Source organism: Papio anubis, chromosome 13, assembly GCF_008728515.1.
Source record: "Papio anubis isolate 15944 chromosome 13, Panubis1.0, whole genome shotgun sequence".
Taxonomy (NCBI): Eukaryota; Metazoa; Chordata; class Mammalia; order Primates; family Cercopithecidae; genus Papio; species Papio anubis.
Genome location: NC_044988.1, coordinates 15,517,160 through 15,537,240, shown reverse-complemented (window position 1 = coordinate 15,537,240; position 20,081 = coordinate 15,517,160). Strand labels below are relative to the sequence as shown.

The following is a 20,081-nucleotide window of genomic DNA, read 5'->3' as shown; positions in this document are numbered from 1 at the left end:
ACAAACCACCAATCTCAGCTGCTTTACCACTGGAAGACTGCTCTGTGACTCAGTCGAAATCAAGACTCACCATTTTGAAGCCTTTTGCAGAGATGTTATCTCTAGGTGGCTCTGGTGAGACATCCACCTATGCCCCAATAATCAAAGGCATTGACCATTCATGCCCTGCATCTTCAGAATTCTCCTGGTGGCAGCCTCATGCCAAGGGCTCTTTTTCCTCCAATTTTGTGCCATCTGATTTCATGGAGGAGCTTCTTACCCTTCATTCTTCTGAGGCCTCTTTAGGGTGGCACTCTGTGGCCAACGTCATACAGCCTGTTAACATCTCTTTTGTCAGCCATGACATTCTGGCACTCCTGGAGAGAGAAGTCAAAAAAAGGTGTGATTTCCTGATGTGGAAAGAAAATGGAAAGAAACCAGGATCTTTCCCAACACAACTTAGACAAAACTACCAACTAAATTCTTCACGGAAAATGTTAGCCTCAATTGCTGATAAGCATGACATGGTAGAATTCTTTCCTTTTGGGGCCAATAAAGGCAAACTAGAGGGGCAGCACATCCATCAGCAGCCCCCATACTCTAAGTGCTTTGAAGACCATTTAGAGCAGAAATATGTGCAGCTCTTCTGGGGTCTCCCATCTCTGCACAGCGAGTCTCTGCATCCTACTGTTCTTGTCCAACGTGGCCGTTCCTCCATGTTTGTATTCTTCAATGGCATTACAAATACATCTATATTCCATAAATTTCCAGTACTTCCCTCTCCCCAACCTCTGTCCTTGCCTAATACCCAAGCTCTACCCTTGCCTCAAACCCTGCCCCGAGGTCAGTCCCCACATCTCACTCAGGTCCAGTTCCAGGCTCAACATCAATCTCCACTCCCAGTCCTACTACCTAGTCCTCCATTCCTGATTAGGATCTGTGGAGTGTGTCTTCATAGACCCCAGAAGGAGGCACAGTCTCTTACGCCATCTGAAATTAATCTTCTGGAGTGTAACGTGTTGCAGAAAGTGCAGGAAAGTGTGTGGGGTTTACCCTCTGTGGTTAAAAAATCCCAGGAAGACTTTTGTCCTCCAGCTCCCAATCTTGCATTGGTCAGAAAGTCCTTCAAGGTCCATGTTCCCATCTCTATCATTCCTGGAGATTTTCCACTGAGCTCTGAGGTAAGGAAGAAACTAGAGCAACACATTCGAAAGAGGCTCATCCAGTGCAGATGGGGCCTGCCCCGTAGAATCCATGAGTCTCTGTCATTACTACTTCCTCAGAGCAAAATTTCAGAGCTATCTGTGTCAGAGAGCATTCATGGACCCTTACATCGCTCTTCAGTTGAGGGTCAGAGCCTCAATGTTCTAAAGAAGTTCGGATCAATCATCCCTAGAACCTTGCATGAGAGGAGCTCAAATATGCTTTCTCTGGAGAATGTGGGGAATTATCAGGGATGCAGCCAGGAGACTGGTCCAAAAAATCATCTGTTGCAAGATCCAGAGACATCTTCAGATGAGGATATGAAGTCTAACGCTGAGAGAGACCTGGACACTTATATGATGCATCTGTCAGGGAATCATTCAGGGGAGAGCCTAGGTCAGAAACAACTTGAAAATGCCCTTACAGTACATTTGAGCAAGAAATTTGAGGAAATCAATGAGGGTCGAATGCCTGGGACTGTGCATAGTTCATGGCATTCAGTCAAGCAGACAATGTCTCTTGCTGAGGAATCCCACAGCCAAATAAAACATCGAAATATGGCAGCATTGGTGAGTGAGGACCACGGCATTGATACTTCCCAGGAGATTTCTTTCCTTGGTTCCAACAAACAAAAGATGTTGGAAGCCCATATTAAATCTTTCCGCATGAGAATGCTGTGGGGCCTTCCCCGCAAGGTCCTTGAATCCATAGAAATCTTCAAATTGAAAGAGGACCTTTCCAATTCCTTTTCCCATTTCGACCTTCCCTCCTCAGCCAGCTTTATTTCTCGGGGAGATACCAAAGATGGGGTCTCTAAGTCTAATAGACAAAGCACTTTCCAAGGAGGAAAGTTGGGAACAACAAGCTCAGTCCCTGTCCTTGATTGTCCTCATCCTGTCACCTCACCTGTTGGCAAAGAAAAATCAGAGACTCTGGGAAGGCAATTTTCTGATACTGATCATGACCTTATAGAGACAGATTCCAAAGATAGGGCCTCCATGCCCCTTAGAAGAGGCACTACAGATTTTCAAGGAGAAAAATTAGAAACCACAAGCTCATTCTCCATCCTGGGTCATCCTCAACTGGTCACCTCACCTGTCGATCAAGAAAAGCATGAGACCCTGAAAAGAGAATTCGTTGATACTGACAATGATCTTACAGAAAGTGTCCCAACAACTGAGGATGGCAGACAGACTTTTCTGCCCCCACAGCATCATAGACGAAGCCAGTCAGAGACAGACTGTACCGGCCAGTAGATGCAGCTCAGAGCTGCCCATAATGCAAGCTGGAGTTGGCCGTGAGTCAAGGGATAAGAGAGAGAGTGCCAGTAATAATATTAACAGGCTTCAGGGCAGCAGAGACCTTCCTGTCACCAATGGGTCGAAGGAGATGTTCAAGGAAGAGAGACTCCAGGCTCTTCAATCACAAATAGGAACAACTGACATCCAGCAAGTCAGAAGCTGCTCAGTGACAAATGTGGAAAACAAGCACATCCTTCATGAAACTGAAATTTTCCACCAAGAGTATCAGTTCCCCAAGATCCTAAATCATCATATCTAAAAAATCAGATGCTGAGCCAGTTAAAGTTGGTCCAGAAGAAGGATAGCCAACCTCAGAGCCATTTCACTCTTGACATGTTCTTGCCTGATAACTTGAGTTCCAAGGACTTACTGACTCATCCCCAGGGCATTTCAAGTCGGGACATGGAAACTTCCCAGGTGCTGCATGTCCACTTGGGAGGACACAGAGGGATTCAGCGGCACAGCAGCAGGAGCCCAGGTCCCTAATGCATGTCTTACAGAAATGCCAAGTTAAGAATTTTTCACCAGCTACAAAGAGAGTGAGCCCTCTAAGACCCAAGGGAGGAGAGGTTGGTGGAGGGGATGCAGGGTTGGGGACATCCCAATTCAGGAGAAAGAGCCACGTTATTCATAATAAGACATCAAGGGAGTTGCTTGGGAGCAAATCTTCCCCAACCTTGAAAACACAGCCTCCTCCTGAAAACCTTTTCAGAAAATGGATGAAGACCTTTTTGCAGCGGTTTAATAAACCCAGCATAACATATGAAGATCAAGAAATTTCTCGGGCAAAGGATAGCTCCCTGTCGTCATCTGTGCAGAATAGAGGTCGAGTTAAAAGCAGAGCTGGCTTTACTGGAAGTATTGAAGCTCAGAAAATTAGGAAAGACACTGGGGAGTTCCTAGAAGAGAAGCTGGGGCATAAGCGTGGGATAGATGTCACCTGTCCCCAAGGGCCCCTTGCCTCCCCGGTGGAGCTTGGGAAAGCTCAGCACAACCCAGAAGTGCAGGTCAGAGCAGAGCCTGTCCAGGGCTATCCCCACAACTACATGGCTCCCTCCTGCAAAGTGATATGTACCAAATCTTACAGCCAACAAGCTATCTTTGTTGGCCAGAATTATCCTACAAGGATTAGACAGAACACAGACAAGGACAGACAGCCTGAGAAAGTTGAGGCATTTAAGGGGAAGATATTGTGTCAAAGGCATCCCCAGTCCATGCCCCACAGGAAGCCTATGCCACATTCAAACCTCATTTGTCAGCATCAGGTCAACTTGGTGTGTCCAGCCGTCCCGACCAGTGCTAAAAGCACTGTGTTCAGTGATGTGTCTTTACTAACTGGACAGAAAATGCTTCCGAAGCATTTCCAGGGAGGAAAATTTCCCCCCACAAAATAATTCACTCCTTGTTGGGAATCTTGATTCTCCCCAATAAATGTACTAATAGGAAGGATGTCTTTTATGTGTATTGTGTTGGGGGGAATAAGTTTTGGGTAACCAAAGCTTGTGGTTAGGGAAAGGTAAGAGTTAGCTCAGCTCTTGCTGAGTCCCTCAGTTGACTTTTAAAAGGTGACTAATCTCCTGGAGCTCTTGTGGAGGAAAGAGTATCATGTGCCTCCAAAAGCCCCTTCTCTCCCTGATGAAGTCTGAGGAGATGAGCTCTTTTCTACTTCTTTGCTTGAGACTTACTGATGCCGTATGGCAGCCTGTACCTTCCTCTCCATTCACTGCTTCATGTCCTTTAGACCCATAAGGAAGTCAGGCCTTCTATATCTGAAGAGAGGGTCAAGGACAGGCACATTTTCCAGAAATAGTGGTTTAATCAGTATTTTAAAAAAGTTGTCACTGACCACAGGATCATATAAATTGGTGGTAGTGTTTGGGGTATTGCTGTTTGGGGTAGGGTGTCAGGAACACTATGGATGCTGCTTAAGAATTTGAAAGGCAGGGCATCCTCATGATTTAGGGAAGCACATTTCATTTTGACCTTCACTTTGAGGTCTTTCTACTAATAAGTCACTTGGGGAAGTAGTTCCCTTCCCTGTGTATTTCTCCATGCTGCCTGGATTGATGACTTTTTTACAGAGCAAAAAATCACCTAGCCATCTGTGACACGAATGTTGACCAGGCAACCACCTACCTCCTAGGGTAAAATATAGCTGAGAGTAAGGAAAAGACGCCTTACAATGAATGAGAAAGTAAGAAAAAAATGAAGGTAGGAAAGGATGACCATGGTAGTGGAAAAAGGTTTATGTCCCATCATGCCCATATCACAACCCTTTGTCAATCTGGATCTAGGCACTACCCCCTTGAGGTTTACCAGGGCGCTGCTGACAGGTGCCATTTTGGCAGAAGTGTCCATGGGGCTATTGTTTCAGGACTCAAACAGTATCTGCAGGGATGTTGTCAAACATGGCATCCCTCTCTTTAGGGAAGCTGATCTTTGTGCCTTCTTTCTAGCCACATTGATGGCAACATGCAAGATTTCCCCTTAGTGTATATGGTGCACCTATCAGGGTGGAGGTATCCCCTATGATCTTCATGGGCTTAGTGGAATATAATAGATATTACATAGAACACCTGCAGCTCATGATCCAGAGGTGAGTCCTTGACTATGCATGAGGGTTACAGACATTTGGAGGCTGGCCATGAATCTTTACAGAATGCTCCTTATGGCTAAGAGTGTGCACATATATACCCTTAAAATATTAGGGGCCTGAAGAGAAGGCAACTCCACTTATACAGACTGGGACTAATTAATGAGGTGAGTTTTCTAGAGGGCAGTTGAGGTAGGTTTTCCAGAAAAATTTGTGAATGCTTGGTGTGAAAACTAAAGCAAAACAAAACAAAACAGATGTCCACTACAGCTCCATCACCATCCTTCTCCTTTCCTGTCCATGCTTAGGCCACAGACCCTGTTGTGTCTGAAGCTTAGGATTGCAGAAATAATTCAGATTTCGTGAAGGCCTTAAGAAGGACAAAATTGGGATGAAGCCCAGGCAAAGAACTTAAGGAGGTGGAGAATCCATGGAGCGTCCAATCATCCATGTGGATAGGCTTCCCAATAACCTGGTCTCTTAATTCCTCTGTCATTCCATCTTAGAGATGGATTGACTCTACCTCTAATCCTGTTTAGTTACTGCCACACCCAAGAAGCTATCATCAAAAACATCTAAACGTTATCATCAGAAACACCTCTGTTTTTGGAAGCAGAGTCTTGCTCAATTGCCCAGACTGGTGTGCAGTGGCATGTTCCTGGCTCACTGCAACCTCCATCTACTGGGTTCAAGTGATTCTCCTGCCTCAGCCTACTGAATAGCTGGGATTAAAGGCACATGCCATGATGCCGGCTTTTTTTTTTTTTTTTTTTTTTTTAGTAGAGCCAAGGTTTCACCATGTTGGCCAGGCTGGTCTTGAACTCCTGACCTCAAATGATCTGCCTGCCTTGGCCTCTCAAAGTGCTGGGATTATAGGTGTGAACCACTGCTCTCGGCCACCTTCTAAGGTTTTTATCTTCAGAGGAATTATACTTCCTGAAATGTCTCTATTGAGTGATAGCTAAACTCTAGTCTTGATGGACTGATCCATTCTTGTTTTGTAATAGGTACACAGTATATGCTTTAAATGGGTGAATTTTGTAATATGTGTACTATATTGCAATAAAACTTAAAGGATTTAAAAGAAGAAGTGCTTGAGGATAATAAGAATACAAGAGGATACACCAAAAGAAGTTTACATATTCTTGGAAGATGAAATCCTGGTGGAGGAGAGAAAGCTGATTTAGCAAAGTAGACAAAGAACCAGCTATCCTTAGTGCTGCTTCCTTCTCTTCATGAGGCACTGAACATGTTTTATTTCTTAAATCCTTTCATTGAAGAGATGGTTAAACACATACAAGAGCAGGTATAACAATTTAACTCCCCATGTACCTACCACCTAAATTTCACAATTATCATTCGGTATGGATAATGAATCCCATCTTTTACACTATGATTAAAGTGCAAAAGTCCATTTAAACATCTTGCCATTCATCTCTTAGAAGATATGCCATGTGCCATATGTCAATGCTGTCACATTCCCTTGATACGTATCACACGAGGAACACACTTATGTACAACAGATGTACACAGCATTGGTGACAAACACATAGCGGCCTTGGCAATCAGTTCTCCTTAAACTTCTCCTTTAAGTCAATCCCAAGTAGTCATTTGAATTTCTACCCACAGTCCATACAAGAAGCAACCTTACAGAGCAAATTCAGTGCACAATTTTGCAGTCCCTTAATCACACAGTAACTATAACATGAAAATAACAGTGGAAAACTGTGCGTGTTGCTGAAACTTGAGATTACCATATAAGTGTTTTCAAATATTTAAAAGAAATTTTTTTCTATAGCATATTTAAAATGAGTTTTCATGTTTCCACTTATATAAACTGGATCAAATATACATGTTTATCTACCCTCCTTCCCATAGTGTGATTAAGCGTAAAAGAGTCTATGAAAAGATGCTCGACATCATTAATCATCAGAAAAATACAAATAAAAATCACTATGAGATAGCACTTCACGCCCACTAGGATGGCTGGAATAAAATAGACAAATGTTTTAGATAATTTGGGGAAATTGGAAGCCTCATACACTGAGAGTGGGAATGTGAAATGGTACAGCTGCTTTGGAAAACAGGCAGTTCCTCAAAATGTTGGCATATAACCCAGCAAATCCACTCCTAAGTATATACCAAAAGAAATGAAAATATGTGCGTGCAAAGAAACTTGTACACAAAGGTTCATCGCAGCATTATTCAAATAGCCAAAAGATGGAAACAACTCAAATGTCCACATGAATGTATAAACAAAATGTGGTATATCCATACAACAGATTATTATTCAGCCATAAAAAGGAATAAAGTATTGACACATGGTACAACATAGATAAATCTTGAATATTTTATGCTGAGTGAAAGGTCAGTCACAAACAACCACAATGATTCCATTCTGATGTCCAGAATAGAGACACTTACACAGAGATAAAGTAGATTTAGAACTAGGTTAATGAGGTGCAAGAAGTGTAATAGCTAAAGGATATATGGTTTCTTTTTGAAGTCATAAAAATGTTTTTAAAATGACTAGTGATGGATGCACAACTCTGTGAATATAAAAATCATTGAACTACACACTTAAAATGGGTGACTTATATGGCATGTGAACTGTATTTCAATAAAACTGCTTTAAAAATTGAAGGATTTAAAAGATAAATGCTTGACATGACAGGGACAGGAGAGGATACAACAAAAAGGGTCAACCCATTTTTGGAAGGTGGAAATCTGGTAGAGGACAGGTAATTGACTTAGTGCCTGCAAACCAATTCACATCATGTATTGTCCATTTTCACACTGCTTTAAAGAACTACCTGAGACTGGGTAATTTATAAAGAAAAGAGCTTTCATTTACTCATAGTTCCACAAATTGTTCAGGAGGCATGGCTGGGGAGGCCTCAGGAAACTTACAATCATGTCTGAAGGCAAAGGGAAAGCAAGCATGTCTTCATACGGCACAGGAGAGAGAAAGCTAAGGAGGAAGTACTATACACTTTCAGACAATCAGATCTTGTGAAAACTTGCTATCACGAGAACAGCAATGGGAAAATCTGCCCCCATGATCCAATCACCTCCCACTGGATCTTTCCCCCAACACTGGAGGTTACAATTCAACATGAGATTTGGGAGGGGACACAGAGTCAAACCACATCACACCACATAACTGCAGGATACAAGTGACATGATGGAATCAAACAAGAAATTAGGAGTTATATGCCATAAACAAGGTTCATTGAAATTTTGATTCTTTTTTGTTTTACATTGTCTGTTCTCATGGTATGGATAAAGACATACCTGAGACTGGGTAATTTATAAAGAAAAAGAGGTTTAATGGACTGACAGTTCCATGTGGCTTGGAGGCCTCACAATCATGGCAGAAGGTGAAAGGCACATTTTACATGGAAATGGACAAGAGAGAATGACAGTCAAGTGAAAGGGGAAACCCCTTACAAAACAGTCAGCTATTGTGAGACTTATTCACTATCATGAGAACAGTATGGGGGAAACTGCCCCCATGATTCAGTGATCTCCCACCAGGTCCCTCCCACAACACATGGGAATTATGAGAGCTACAGTTCAAGATGAGATTTGGGGCTGGGCGTGGTGGCTCACGCCTGTAATCCCAGCACTTTGGGAGGCCAAGGTGGGCGGATCATGAGGTCAGGAGATCGAGACCATCCTGACTAACATGGTGAAACCCCATCTCTACTAAAAAATACAAAAAATTAGCCAGGCATGGTGGTGGGCGCCTGAAGTCCCAGCTACTCGGGAGGCTGAGGCAGGAGAATGGCATGAACCTGGGAGGCGGAACTTGCAGTGAGCCGAGATCATGCAACTGCACTGCAGCCTGGGTGACAGAGTGAGACTCTGTTTCAAAAAAAAAAAAAAAAGATGAGATTTGGGTGGGGACACAGCCAAACTATATTATTCCTCCTCTGGCCCCTCCTAAATCTCATGTACTCACATTTCAAAACCAATCATGCCTTCCCAACAGTCCCCCAAAGTCTTGACTCACTTCAGCATTAACTCAAAAGTATACAGTTCAAAGTCTCTTCTGAGACAAAGCAAGTCCCTTCAACTTATAAGCCTGTAAAATCAAAAGCAAGTTAGTTACTTCCTAGATACAATGGGGATACAGGCATTGGGTATATATAGCCATTTCAAATCAGAGAAATTGGTCAAAACAAAGGGGCTCCAGGTCCCATGCAAGTCCAAAATCCAGCAAGTCAGTCAAATCTCCAAAATTATCTCCTTTCAATCCATTTCTCACATCCAGGTCATGCTGATGCAAGAGGTGAGTTCCCATGGTCTTGCATTTTCCTTCCACATTTCCCTAGCAGAGGTTCTCCATGAGGGCCCCACCCCTGCATCAAACTTCTGCCTGGTCATCCAGGCATTTCTATAGATCCTTTGAAATCTATGCAGAGGTTCCCAAATCTCAATTCTTCTGCCTACCCACAGGCTCAATACCACGTGAAAGCTGCCAAGACTGTGGGCTTGTACCCTCTGAAGCCACAGCCTGAGTTGTGCCTTGGCCCCTTTTAGCCATGGGTAGAGCAGCTGGGATGCAGGGCACTAAGCACCTAGTCTTCACACAACAGGGGGATCCTGGGCCTGTCCCATGAAACCATTTTTTCCTCCTTGGCCTCTGGGCCTGTGATGGGAGGGGCTGCCACTAAGCTCTCTGACATGCCCTGGAGACATTTTCCCCATTGTCTTGAGGATTAACAATTGGGTCCTCATTACTCATGTAAATTTCTGCACCTGACTTGAATTTCTTCTCAGAAAATGGGTTTTTCTTTTCTATCTCATTGTAAGGCTGCAAATTATCCAAACCTTCATGCTCTGTTTTCTTTTTAAAACTGAATGATTTTAACAGCACCCAAGTCACCTCTTGAATGCTTTGTTGCTTAGAAACTTCTTCTGCCAGATACCCTAAATCATCTCCCTCAAGTTCAAAGTTCTGCAAATCTCTAGTTCAGGGGCAAAATTCTCCCAGTCTCTGTGCTAAAACATAGGATGATTCACCTTTATTTCAGTTCCCAACAAGTTCCTCACCTCATATGAGACCACCTCAGCCTGGATTTCATTGTCTATATCATCATCAACCTTTTGGTCAAAGCCATTCAACAAGTCTCTAGGAAGTTCCAAACTTTCCTACATTTTCCTGTCTTCTTCTGAGCCCTCCAAACTGTTACAACCTCTGCCTGTTACCCAGTTCCAAAGTAGCTTCCACGTTTTCAGGTATCTTTACAGCAGCACCCCACTACTTCTGGTACCACTTTACTTTATAAGTCCATTGTCACAATGCTGATAAAGACATATCTGAGACTAAGTAATTTATAAAGAAAGGTTGAATGGAATCAGAGTTCCATGTGGCTGCGGAGGCCTCACAATCATGGCGGATGGTAAAAGGCACATCTTACATGGCGGCAGACATAATGAGAGCCAAGTGAAAGGGGAAACCCCTTAAACAGTCAGCTCTCATGAGATGTATTCACTACCATGAGAACAGGATTGGGGAAACTGCCCCCATGATTCAATTATCTCCCACCAGGGCTCTCCCACAACACATGGGAATTATGGGAACTACAATTCAAGATGAGATTTGGGTGGGGATACAGCCAAACCGTATCGCAGTGTATAAATTTTTTATACATAATTAAAAATTTTTTTTGGAGGAGTTCTTTTTCAGTCTATTGTAAAACCTGTTGAAATGTTAGCATGCTTCAAATGTGGAAAGGGAATCCCAGGTTCTTGCCTGGAACAGAACCCAAAACAAGTATTTTAAAGTTGGCATGGCATACTACTTTGGTGTATTAGTACACCATGCCAACTTTGTACACTACTAGGTCTAGGTATGGTGGTGGCAACTGTGGGAATCAAAGACAAAAATCTCAAACGTTATATAAAAATATAGTCAATGGTTCATTTAAAAATGTATTTATTTGAAGTTTAATGTAATTAAACTTGCAGAAGAGTTGCATGGATGGTAAACAACAATATATTGCTACATTTGCATTCCCATAAAGAAATACTTGAGGCTGGGTAATTTATAACAAAAAGAATTTTATTTTGGCTCACAGTTCTTCAGGCTATACAAGAAAGGTGGCGCCAGCTTCTGCTTCTGGAGAGGGCCTCAGAAGATTTTTCAGTCATGGAGGAAGGAAGACTAGAGCCAGCATGTCACATGGTGGGAGAGGGATCAAGAGAGAGGATGGGGGAGGTGGCACATTCTTTTAAACAACCAGATCTCATATGAACTCATAGAGAACTCATTTATTACCATGGTGGGGGCACCAAGCCATTCATGAGGGATCCAGCCCTTTGACACAAACACCTCCCGCTAGACCCACCTCCAACACTGGTGGTCATATTTTAACATGAGATTTGGAGGGAATGAAACATCCAAACCCTGTCACAACAGTATAACCTTTATCCAGATTTGCCTATTCACATTTTGACCCATTGTGATCGCTCTTCAATCTCCCTCCCTCCTACCTCCTCTCTTCTCTCTCTCTCTCTCTACACACACACACACACACACACACACACACACACACACACACGAATTCCTGGACATCTGAGAATACATTTCATACATCATCCACTTTCTCCTTGACTATTTCATTGTGTATTTCTTAAGAAAAGAATATTCTTGCACATAGTCAATTATCCCCTTCAGTAAATGGAGCATTGGTGTAAAACTTTTAACTAATCTCTTATCCATATTCCATTTTTGTCAGTAATATCCTTTGTGGCTTAAAAGTAACCTCCATTACAGGATCCAGTCTAGAATTATGTATTGCATTTAGTTCTCAAGTGTCTTTTGTCTCTAACCTAGAGCAGTTTCTCAACAGTTTTTTTATGGCATCACCCTTTTCAAAGAATATATTCAATGTGTAATTTTTATAATCCCATCTTCTTGGAAAGTATATGGTGGAGCTTATCTTGCTCTGACTTTAAAGGACATTTTTACATTTCTGAGTTCTAGGGACCATACAGGCTGTTAGGACCAGACATTATAAATAAACAGAATGAAACCAAACATACAAAACAACAAAAACCATCAGAGATGCAATGCTATATAGAGATATATTTCTCAACAGAGAGACCTCCTGTAGTCAAGGGAGGGTAGATGTGAGGAGGCAGGCTTAAAGTTTACCTCCTTTTGGGTAGAGAAAATGGAGAAGCTGTGGATACAGGAGAAGACAGGCAAAGCTGTCATCAGCGGTAAGCCCTCATCAGATGAAAAGGATTGGGTACCTGGGGCCAAGATGGAGGCATCAGACTCAATGAGGGAATTTAGGCAAGCAGTGTAAGGCAATGACACAGGGCTTAATTTCAGCAGTTCATAATCTACGTAGAGAAGCTTCAAGGGTTGTAACTGTTAAATGATTGGCTAACATGAAGAGATAAATGTGTATATACCATAAACAAAATTGACATTGTTTTAAAAAGTATAGAGGTGCCAAAAGGAATTGGGGTGAAAAGTTAGAAAGTAGATGGAAAAAAATCATAAAAACTTTCATAAAAGAAGTAATCATAGGTGTAATTCAAAACAAAATGCTATGCTAAGTTTCAACTGTGCTCATTATAGGCTATGTTACACTAAGGAGAAATCTGCTTCCTAAATCAGGATAGATTTGGTTATGTGGGTTGTGGTTCAGCACAGTTGCTCTGTGAAATTGAGGCAGAATTTTAAAATGCTGGGAAGAAGAGAGGTGGTTTGGTAGAGAGAAGAAAGCAGGTGCATAGAATAGAATACTGTATAGCTAGAGGGAGCTAGATTTGAGAGCCCTTAGGGGCCAATAGCCTAAAAGAGATTTGAGGAGAAAAAATTACTAAAAGAGTTCCAAAGTTTTTGCCATAGATGGGCTGTGCCTTTGTCTCCCTCTTTGTTGTACAGGTTACTCTGTTCTCTAATGGCTTTTGGTAAACATGGATCTTTTTGAAGAAATATGGAGAGGATAGGTTGCTGCTGAGTATATTCCTGGTTTTGTACATGTGAAAAAAAAAAACACAAAAAACCATTGTGTTTGTGGGGAGGTTATAGTTGAGGACAGAGTAGATCTTGAAGGTGTAAATCCATGGCCACATCACTTTCAAAGAGTGGGTTCCAAAGGGGGATCATGAAGCAGTAAAAGGCGATAGGTGGAATAAATAGAAAATTTTACTAATGTAAACATATAGTATCATGAAAGGGTGTAGTTGGAGGGTAAGATTGAAGACCTAAAGGGACCCAGGGGAATGGACAGATCAGTTGGGCTAGATAATAAGGGGAAGAACTGTGGGTTCATCTTCCATTTGTTGTCCCTGCTCCACCCTCAAGAACTTCTGGTGTCTGTGTTAAAGTTCCATGATATGGGCCTGGAACTCTGATCTGGAATGGTGACTTAGTACTCAGCTTCTGATAATGAAGACTACCTTCTTTGTCTCAGAAGCCTTACTGCACCATGGCTGAGCTCCAGCCTGACTTCCTGGGTATTCTTATCCTTGCCTTCCTGTGTGGGATGGGGTTCCTCCTTCTATCTCTGTGCTACCGAAAGAGGAATCTGTGTTTTCCAGTATTTTGGAAACAGAGACATCTGTCAGTTAAGTGAGCCAGAGCTGCACAGAGATTTTAGGTCTTTATTCTTTTCTAACATGTGTATTTAATGCTAGAAATTTCCTTCTAAACACTGTTTTTGCTGAAATTTTCATTTTGCAGCAAATTTTGATTTTTCCATTTGCATTTAGTTTATAATATTTTAAAATTTCTCTTGATACTTCTTCTTTGCCCATGTGTGTTGTTTTAATCTTCATGTATTTTGGGATTTTCCAGATATCTTTAAGTTATTGATTTCTAGTTTTGCTACATTACTAAGAGTAGACATTATATAATTTCTTTTATAGTTATTAAGGTGTGCTTTATGGCCCAGAATGTGATCTACCTTAGCTAATGTTCCACGTGAGCTTGAACAGAATGCTGTTGAATGAAGTATTCAATATATGCCAATTAGATCAAGCTGATTAATAGTGGTGTTCCAATCAACTATATCTTCACAAATTTTCTGCTTCATCTGTCAATTACTAATAGAGACATTTTGAAGTCTCCCATAATAATAGTGGATTTATCTATTTTTCCTTGTAGTTCTACCACTTTTTGCCTCATATATTTTGACACTATTGTTGTTAGATGTGTACACATTAAGAATTATTATGGCTTCTTGGAAAATTGACCTCTTTGTTATCATGTAATGCCCGTCTTTATTCCTGACAATTTTCCTTGTGCTGAAATCGGATTTGTTTTAAATTAATATAGCTACCTCTATTTTCTTCTGATTACTGTTATTATGGTATGTTTATCTCCATCCCTTTGCTTTTAATCTATCTGTGCCTTTATATATTAGATGGCTATCTTGTGGGCCGGACGTAGTGGCTTACCTGAGGTGTAATCCCAGCACTTTCGGAGACCGAGGCAGGTGGATCACCTGAGGTCAGCAGTTTGAGACCAGCCTGGCCAACATGGTGAAACCCTGTCTCTACTAAAAATACAAAAATTAGCTGGGCATGGTGGCAGGTGCCTGTAATCCCAGCTACTTGTTGGGGCTGAGGCAGGAGAATCACTTGAACCCGGGAGACGGAGGTTGCAGTGAGTCAAGATCGCGCCATTGCACTCCAGCCTGGGCGACAAGAGCAAAACTCTGTCTCAAAATAAATGAATGAATGAATAAATAAATAAATAAATAAATAAAATAAATAAATGGGTATCTTGTGGACAACTCATAGTTGGGTCTTATTTTTTAATCTACTCTGACAGTTTGTGTTTTAATTGGTTAAAAAATAAGACCCAACTATGAGTTGTCCATAAGATACCCATTTATTTATTTTATTTTACTTATTTATTTAATTGGTTAATTTAGGCCATTTACATTTAAAGTAATTTTAAAAATACAGTTGGATTAATATCATTTCTGCAACTGCTTACTATTCATTGTACCAGTTCTTTCCTTTTTTCTCCCGCACTTTTTTGCCTTCTATGGTTTTAAACAAGAATTTTATACTATTTATTTTTAATTATTTATATTTAAGGTATAAAACATGATGCTTTGATAAACATAGTGAAATGATTACTACAGTCAAGCCAATTAACATAGTCATCACTTACTTTTTTTGTGGCAAGAGCATCTAAAATCTACTCTTTTAGCAAGCTTCCAGTATACAATACAATATTAACTAAAATCATGCTGTACATTATCAAGTCTCCAGACTTTTTTATCCTACATAACTACAACTTTGTACCTACTGCTTCCCCACTTCCTTCCTTCACTCCCACTGCCCCCACCCCGGTAACCACTATTCTACTGTTTCTTTATATTCGACTTTTTATAAAAAAGATTCCACATACAAGTGAGACCATGTAGTATTTTTCATTCTGTGTCTTGACTTATTTCATTTAGCATAAGCCCTCCTGGTTCATCCATGTTGTTGCAAATGACAGGATCTCCTTCTTTTTTAAAGGCTGATATATATATCTCACAATTCCGTTATTCATTAACTGATGAACACTTCGGTTGTTCCTGTATCTTGGCTATTGTGAGTAATGTTGCAATGAACATGGGAGTGTAGCTATCTCTACAAGGTAGTGATTTCATTTTCTTTTGGCATATATTATATCTATTTTGTCTGATATAGTATAGCCACTCCTGCTCTCTTCTGGTTACCATTTGCACGAAATATCTTTTTCCACCTCTTTACTTTCAGTTTATGTGTGTTCTTAAAGCTAAAATGAATCTTATAGGCAGAATAAGAGTCAGGTATATATTATTATTATTATTAATTAATTTATTTATTTTTGAGATGGAGTTTCACTCTTGTTGCCTAGGCAGGAGCACAGTGGCGTGATCTTGGCGCACCACAACCTCCGCCTCCTGGGTTCAAGCTATTCTCCTGCCTCAACCTCCTGAGTAGCTGGGATTACAGGCATGTGCCACCATGCCCAGCTAATTTTGTATTTTTAGTAGAGATGGGGTTTCTCCATGTTGGTCAGGCTGGTCACGAACTCCCAACCTCAGGTGATCCACCTGCCTCGGCCTCCCAAAGTGTTGGGATTACAGGCATGAACCACCGCGCCTGGTCAGTTATATCTTTTTTTAAAACCCAGGCACTCTATGTCTTTTGATGACACTCTATGTCTTTTGATGAGATTCACATTTAAAAGAATTATTGATATGTAAGGACTTACTATGACCATTTTATTAATTTCTGTTTTGTAGTTCCTTTGTTCCTTTTACCAACTTCCTTAATGATTTGAGGATGTTTTCAAAACAAGCATTTTATACGATTTAATTATTCTCTTTCCTCTTAGCTTATAAATTATATTTGATTATTTTTGATATAGGGTCTAGCTCTGTTGCCCAGGCTGGAGTACAGTGGGATGGTAACGACTCACTGCAGCCTTTACCTCTTGGGCTCACAAAATCCTCCCACCTCAGCCTCCCAAGTAGCTGGGATAACAGGAATGTGTCACCATGCCCAGCTAATTTTTAAAAAATCTTTTTGTAGAGTTGGAGTCTCACTATGTTGCCTAGGTTGGTCTTGAACTCCTAGGTTAAAGTGATCCTCCTGCTTCGGCCTCCTAAAGTGCTGAGATTACAGGTATGAGCCACTATGCCCAGCCATAAATTACATTTCTTAAAAAAAAATTAGTGGTTGCCCTAGCTTGTAATATATTGCATTTACAGCCAATCTTAATTCACTTTCAAATAACACTATACTGTTTCACAGTATAGTAGCACAGGTACCTTAAAATAAAATGTTTCCAATGCTTTCTTCCTCTCACTTATAACATTATTGTCATTCATTTTACTCATCCATGATACTATAATCACAAAAATGCTGTTTTTGGCGTTGTTCTTATTATGACAATTAAGAATAAGAACACTGAAAATTTTATTTTACCTTTATTTATTCCTTTGTTGGTGCTCTTCCTTTTTTAAAAAAATAGATAGATAGATAGATAGATAGATAGATAGATAGATAGATCTGAGTGATCATTTTCCTTTTCTCTGAAGAGCTACCTTTAAATTTCTTGTAGGGCGGATTTGCTGGTAATTAATTCCTCCCGCTTTTTTGTTTGTTTGTTTGTTTTGACCAGGGAAAGTTTTTATGTCTTCTTCACCTTTGAAAGATAATTTTGCTGGATTTTTCTGGGGGTGGGGTGTGGGGTGAAGGGGGTGGGCTTCTAGGCTTCTAGCAACATTTTAAGTATTTTACTCTATTCTTCTTCCTTGCATTGTTTTATCATGAGAAATCCAAATTTTTTATTCTTGTTCCTCTATAGGTAAGGTGTTTTTTTACCCCTCTGGATTCTTTCAATATTTTTTTCACTGGGTTTTCTGCAGTTTGAGTATGATATGCCCGGCCCTAGACTTTTTTTTTTTTGAGACAGAGTCTCACTCTGTTGCCCAGTCTGGAGTGCAGCAGTGCGATCTTGGCTCACTGCAACCTCCGTCTCCTGGGTTCAAGCAATTCTTCTGCCTCAGCCTTCCGAGTGATTACAGGCACATGCCACCACATCCAGCTAATTTTTGTATTTTTATTAGAGACAGAGTTTTGCCATGTTAGCCAGGCTGGTCTTGAACTCCTGACCTCAGTTGATCCATCCACCTTGGCCTCCCAAAGTGCTGGGATTACAGGTGTGAGCCACTGCGCCCAGCCCTGGATGTAGATTTTTAAAGTATTTATTTTGCTTCGTGTTATCTGAGCTTCCATGATCTATAGCAGTCTGTCATCAATTTTGGAAAATTCTGTCATTATTACTTTAAATATTTCTTCTGCTTTATCCTCTCTTCTCCTTCTGGTATTCCAATGATATATTATGGTAAACATTTTGAAACTGTCTCACAATTCTTGGGTAACTTGGGTTTTAAAATTTATTTTTTTTCCCTTTGCATTCAGTTTGGGAAGTATCTATTGATATATATTCAAACTCACTCATTCTTTCCCTGGCCAAAGGTAGTCTCCTGATGGCCCATCAAAGGCATTCTTCATGTCCACTGTGATTTTTTAAAATTTCTAACATTTCCTTTTGATTCTTAGGGTTTCCATCTCTTTATTTACAGTCCTCATCTGTTCTTGCATGTTGCCTACTTCTTCCATTAGAACCCTTATTAATCATAGTTTTTTCTATTCCATGTCTGATAAATCCTAAATTGGTGCCATATGTGAGTGCAGATCTGAGGCTAGATTTGTTTATTTAGAATTTTTTTTTTGCCTTTTGGCATGCCTTGTGATTTTCAGTTGAACGCCAGACCCAATGTATTGGGTAATAGGAAATGAGGTAAATAGGCTATTAGTGCTAGGATTTATGTTAATGTGGCTAGGACTTGAGCTGTGTTAAGTGTTTGCTGCTGTAGTACATAACAGAGCCTCCTCAATTTTCTCCAGTTTCCTTGTTTTTGTCTCCTCTGGTATCGTTAGCTTTCCCTAAGATTACCTTCTTAAATAAGAGTCTACACCTTGTAGCTCTTTGCACCATCATCCCGTTCCTATACTGGAGTTCTGTTAATGTGGTGCTAGGGTATGTAGGAGGTGATGCAATTAAATCTCAGTCTTTTAGTCCTGTGTCCCTGGGCTGTGATGTTCACCAGTGTTTCCAAGCTTTTTTTCCCCCACCTCTTAGGTGAGACACGAAGGCTAGATGGGGCTGGAGTTGGGTAACTTCCTTTTGTCATGTAAGATCATGCTCTGGTAGCCTTTTTCCCTAATGAATAGGCCTCTATTATGAAGAACACTCAGTATCTTTGAAAATGGTAACCTTTCCCTTGTCCCTGCCAGAAGCATGAGTTTTCTCATTGCTCTTCATTGTGAGAACCTGATGGGTTTCCCAGAGGTAAAATCCATGAAAATGTAGGGGACTCCCTAAGACTGTGACCCCAGGAATTTTCTCACTCTCATACTAGTTCACAAACTTCCTCCAGCAATTTGTCAAAGTGTCCATTTAAGTGTTCCGACCAGTTTACGGCTTCAGTGGCTTCTGCTCCAGGTAAGCTGATCTCAATTATGATTCTCTTTATTCATATTTCTGAGGATTTTAGGGGGTGGTTTGCCCTACAACCTCAATTCCCCAGTGGCTCCAGGAAGTTATTTTCAATTTGTTCAGCCTTTTCCTTCCAAAAATGGGAGTGGTAAGTTTTTTGAATGTCAGAGCTGGAACCAGAAGTATCCCCTCAGAAAATGATTCCTTATTTTCCTGTTCTTCTTCCCACATTTATAAATGAGTTTATTGGCTTAGAGAGACACTTGCCATGGGAAGTCTGAGGAGAGGCTAGAACATCACTATTCTAAGGGAAGATGTCAGACAGAGGTAGGGGTTCAGGAGGACTAAGGTTTCCATCTGAAGCTCACAGACTCCCTATCTGGCTGTAATGGAGAATTCCAGGATAAAATCCCAAAAACAGTGATTCTGTGGTACTGGATTAAATTATTGAGACTGTGGACTCTCAAAAGAACAGCTTCTCCTGACACTTGATCATGAGTAATATTTCCATGTCACGTGTCACTCAGCCAAACCTTCCTTCATGTTGGGCTGATGAGGAGGGCAATGCTGAGAGCCTCTGAGCAGAAGCTGAAGCTGGAGTGCTGTTTCCAGGACACAGGTTCTGTGAGGGAGCAAGATGTGACTGTTGGCCTCTGAATCTGTGCCTTCCTTGAACTGAGGACTGTTAACTGAGAACATCAAGTGTAGCTCTCATAGACAAAACTGTCCTTTGAATTTTTCAAAGGGAAAAATTGGAAATATTTTATCACCTTTAAAACTTGAAAAAAGAAGCTTTTTTTTTTTTTTTGAGACTGCGTCTTGCTCTATTGCCTAGGTTAGAGTGCAGTGGCATGACTTGGCCCACTGCAGTCTCTGCCTCCCGGGTTCAAAATATTCTCATGACTCAGCTTCCCGAGTAACTGGGATTACAGGCTTTCACCATCACACCCAGAATAAACACATTTCTATTAATTAAGATAGA

At 41.0% G+C, this 20,081-nt stretch overlaps 1 protein-coding gene and 1 long non-coding RNA gene across 3 annotated transcripts in view; one reads left to right on the top strand and one right to left on the bottom strand.

The window, feature by feature from the left end:
- LOC101000581 (spermatogenesis-associated protein 31D4-like) overlaps nt 1-3,925 on the top strand; it is a 9,589-nt gene extending 5,664 nt beyond the window's left edge. The window contains 4 exon segments of the mRNA XM_031654096.1: nt 3-2,383; nt 2,385-2,689; nt 2,692-2,937; nt 2,940-3,925. Of these exon segments, the coding sequence (XP_031509956.1) occupies nt 3-2,383; nt 2,385-2,689; nt 2,692-2,937; nt 2,940-3,877 (3,870 nt within the window). The 3' untranslated portion in view covers nt 3,878-3,925.
- Nucleotides 1-20,081, bottom strand: part of LOC103878453 — a 55,032-nt gene that overhangs the window by 24,153 nt on the left and 10,798 nt on the right. For both annotated transcript variants that reach the window (XR_002517668.2, XR_001895997.2), the window contains one exon: nt 71-356. This is a non-coding gene — a long non-coding RNA (uncharacterized LOC103878453). The remainder of the gene's footprint in view (nt 1-70; nt 357-20,081) is intronic.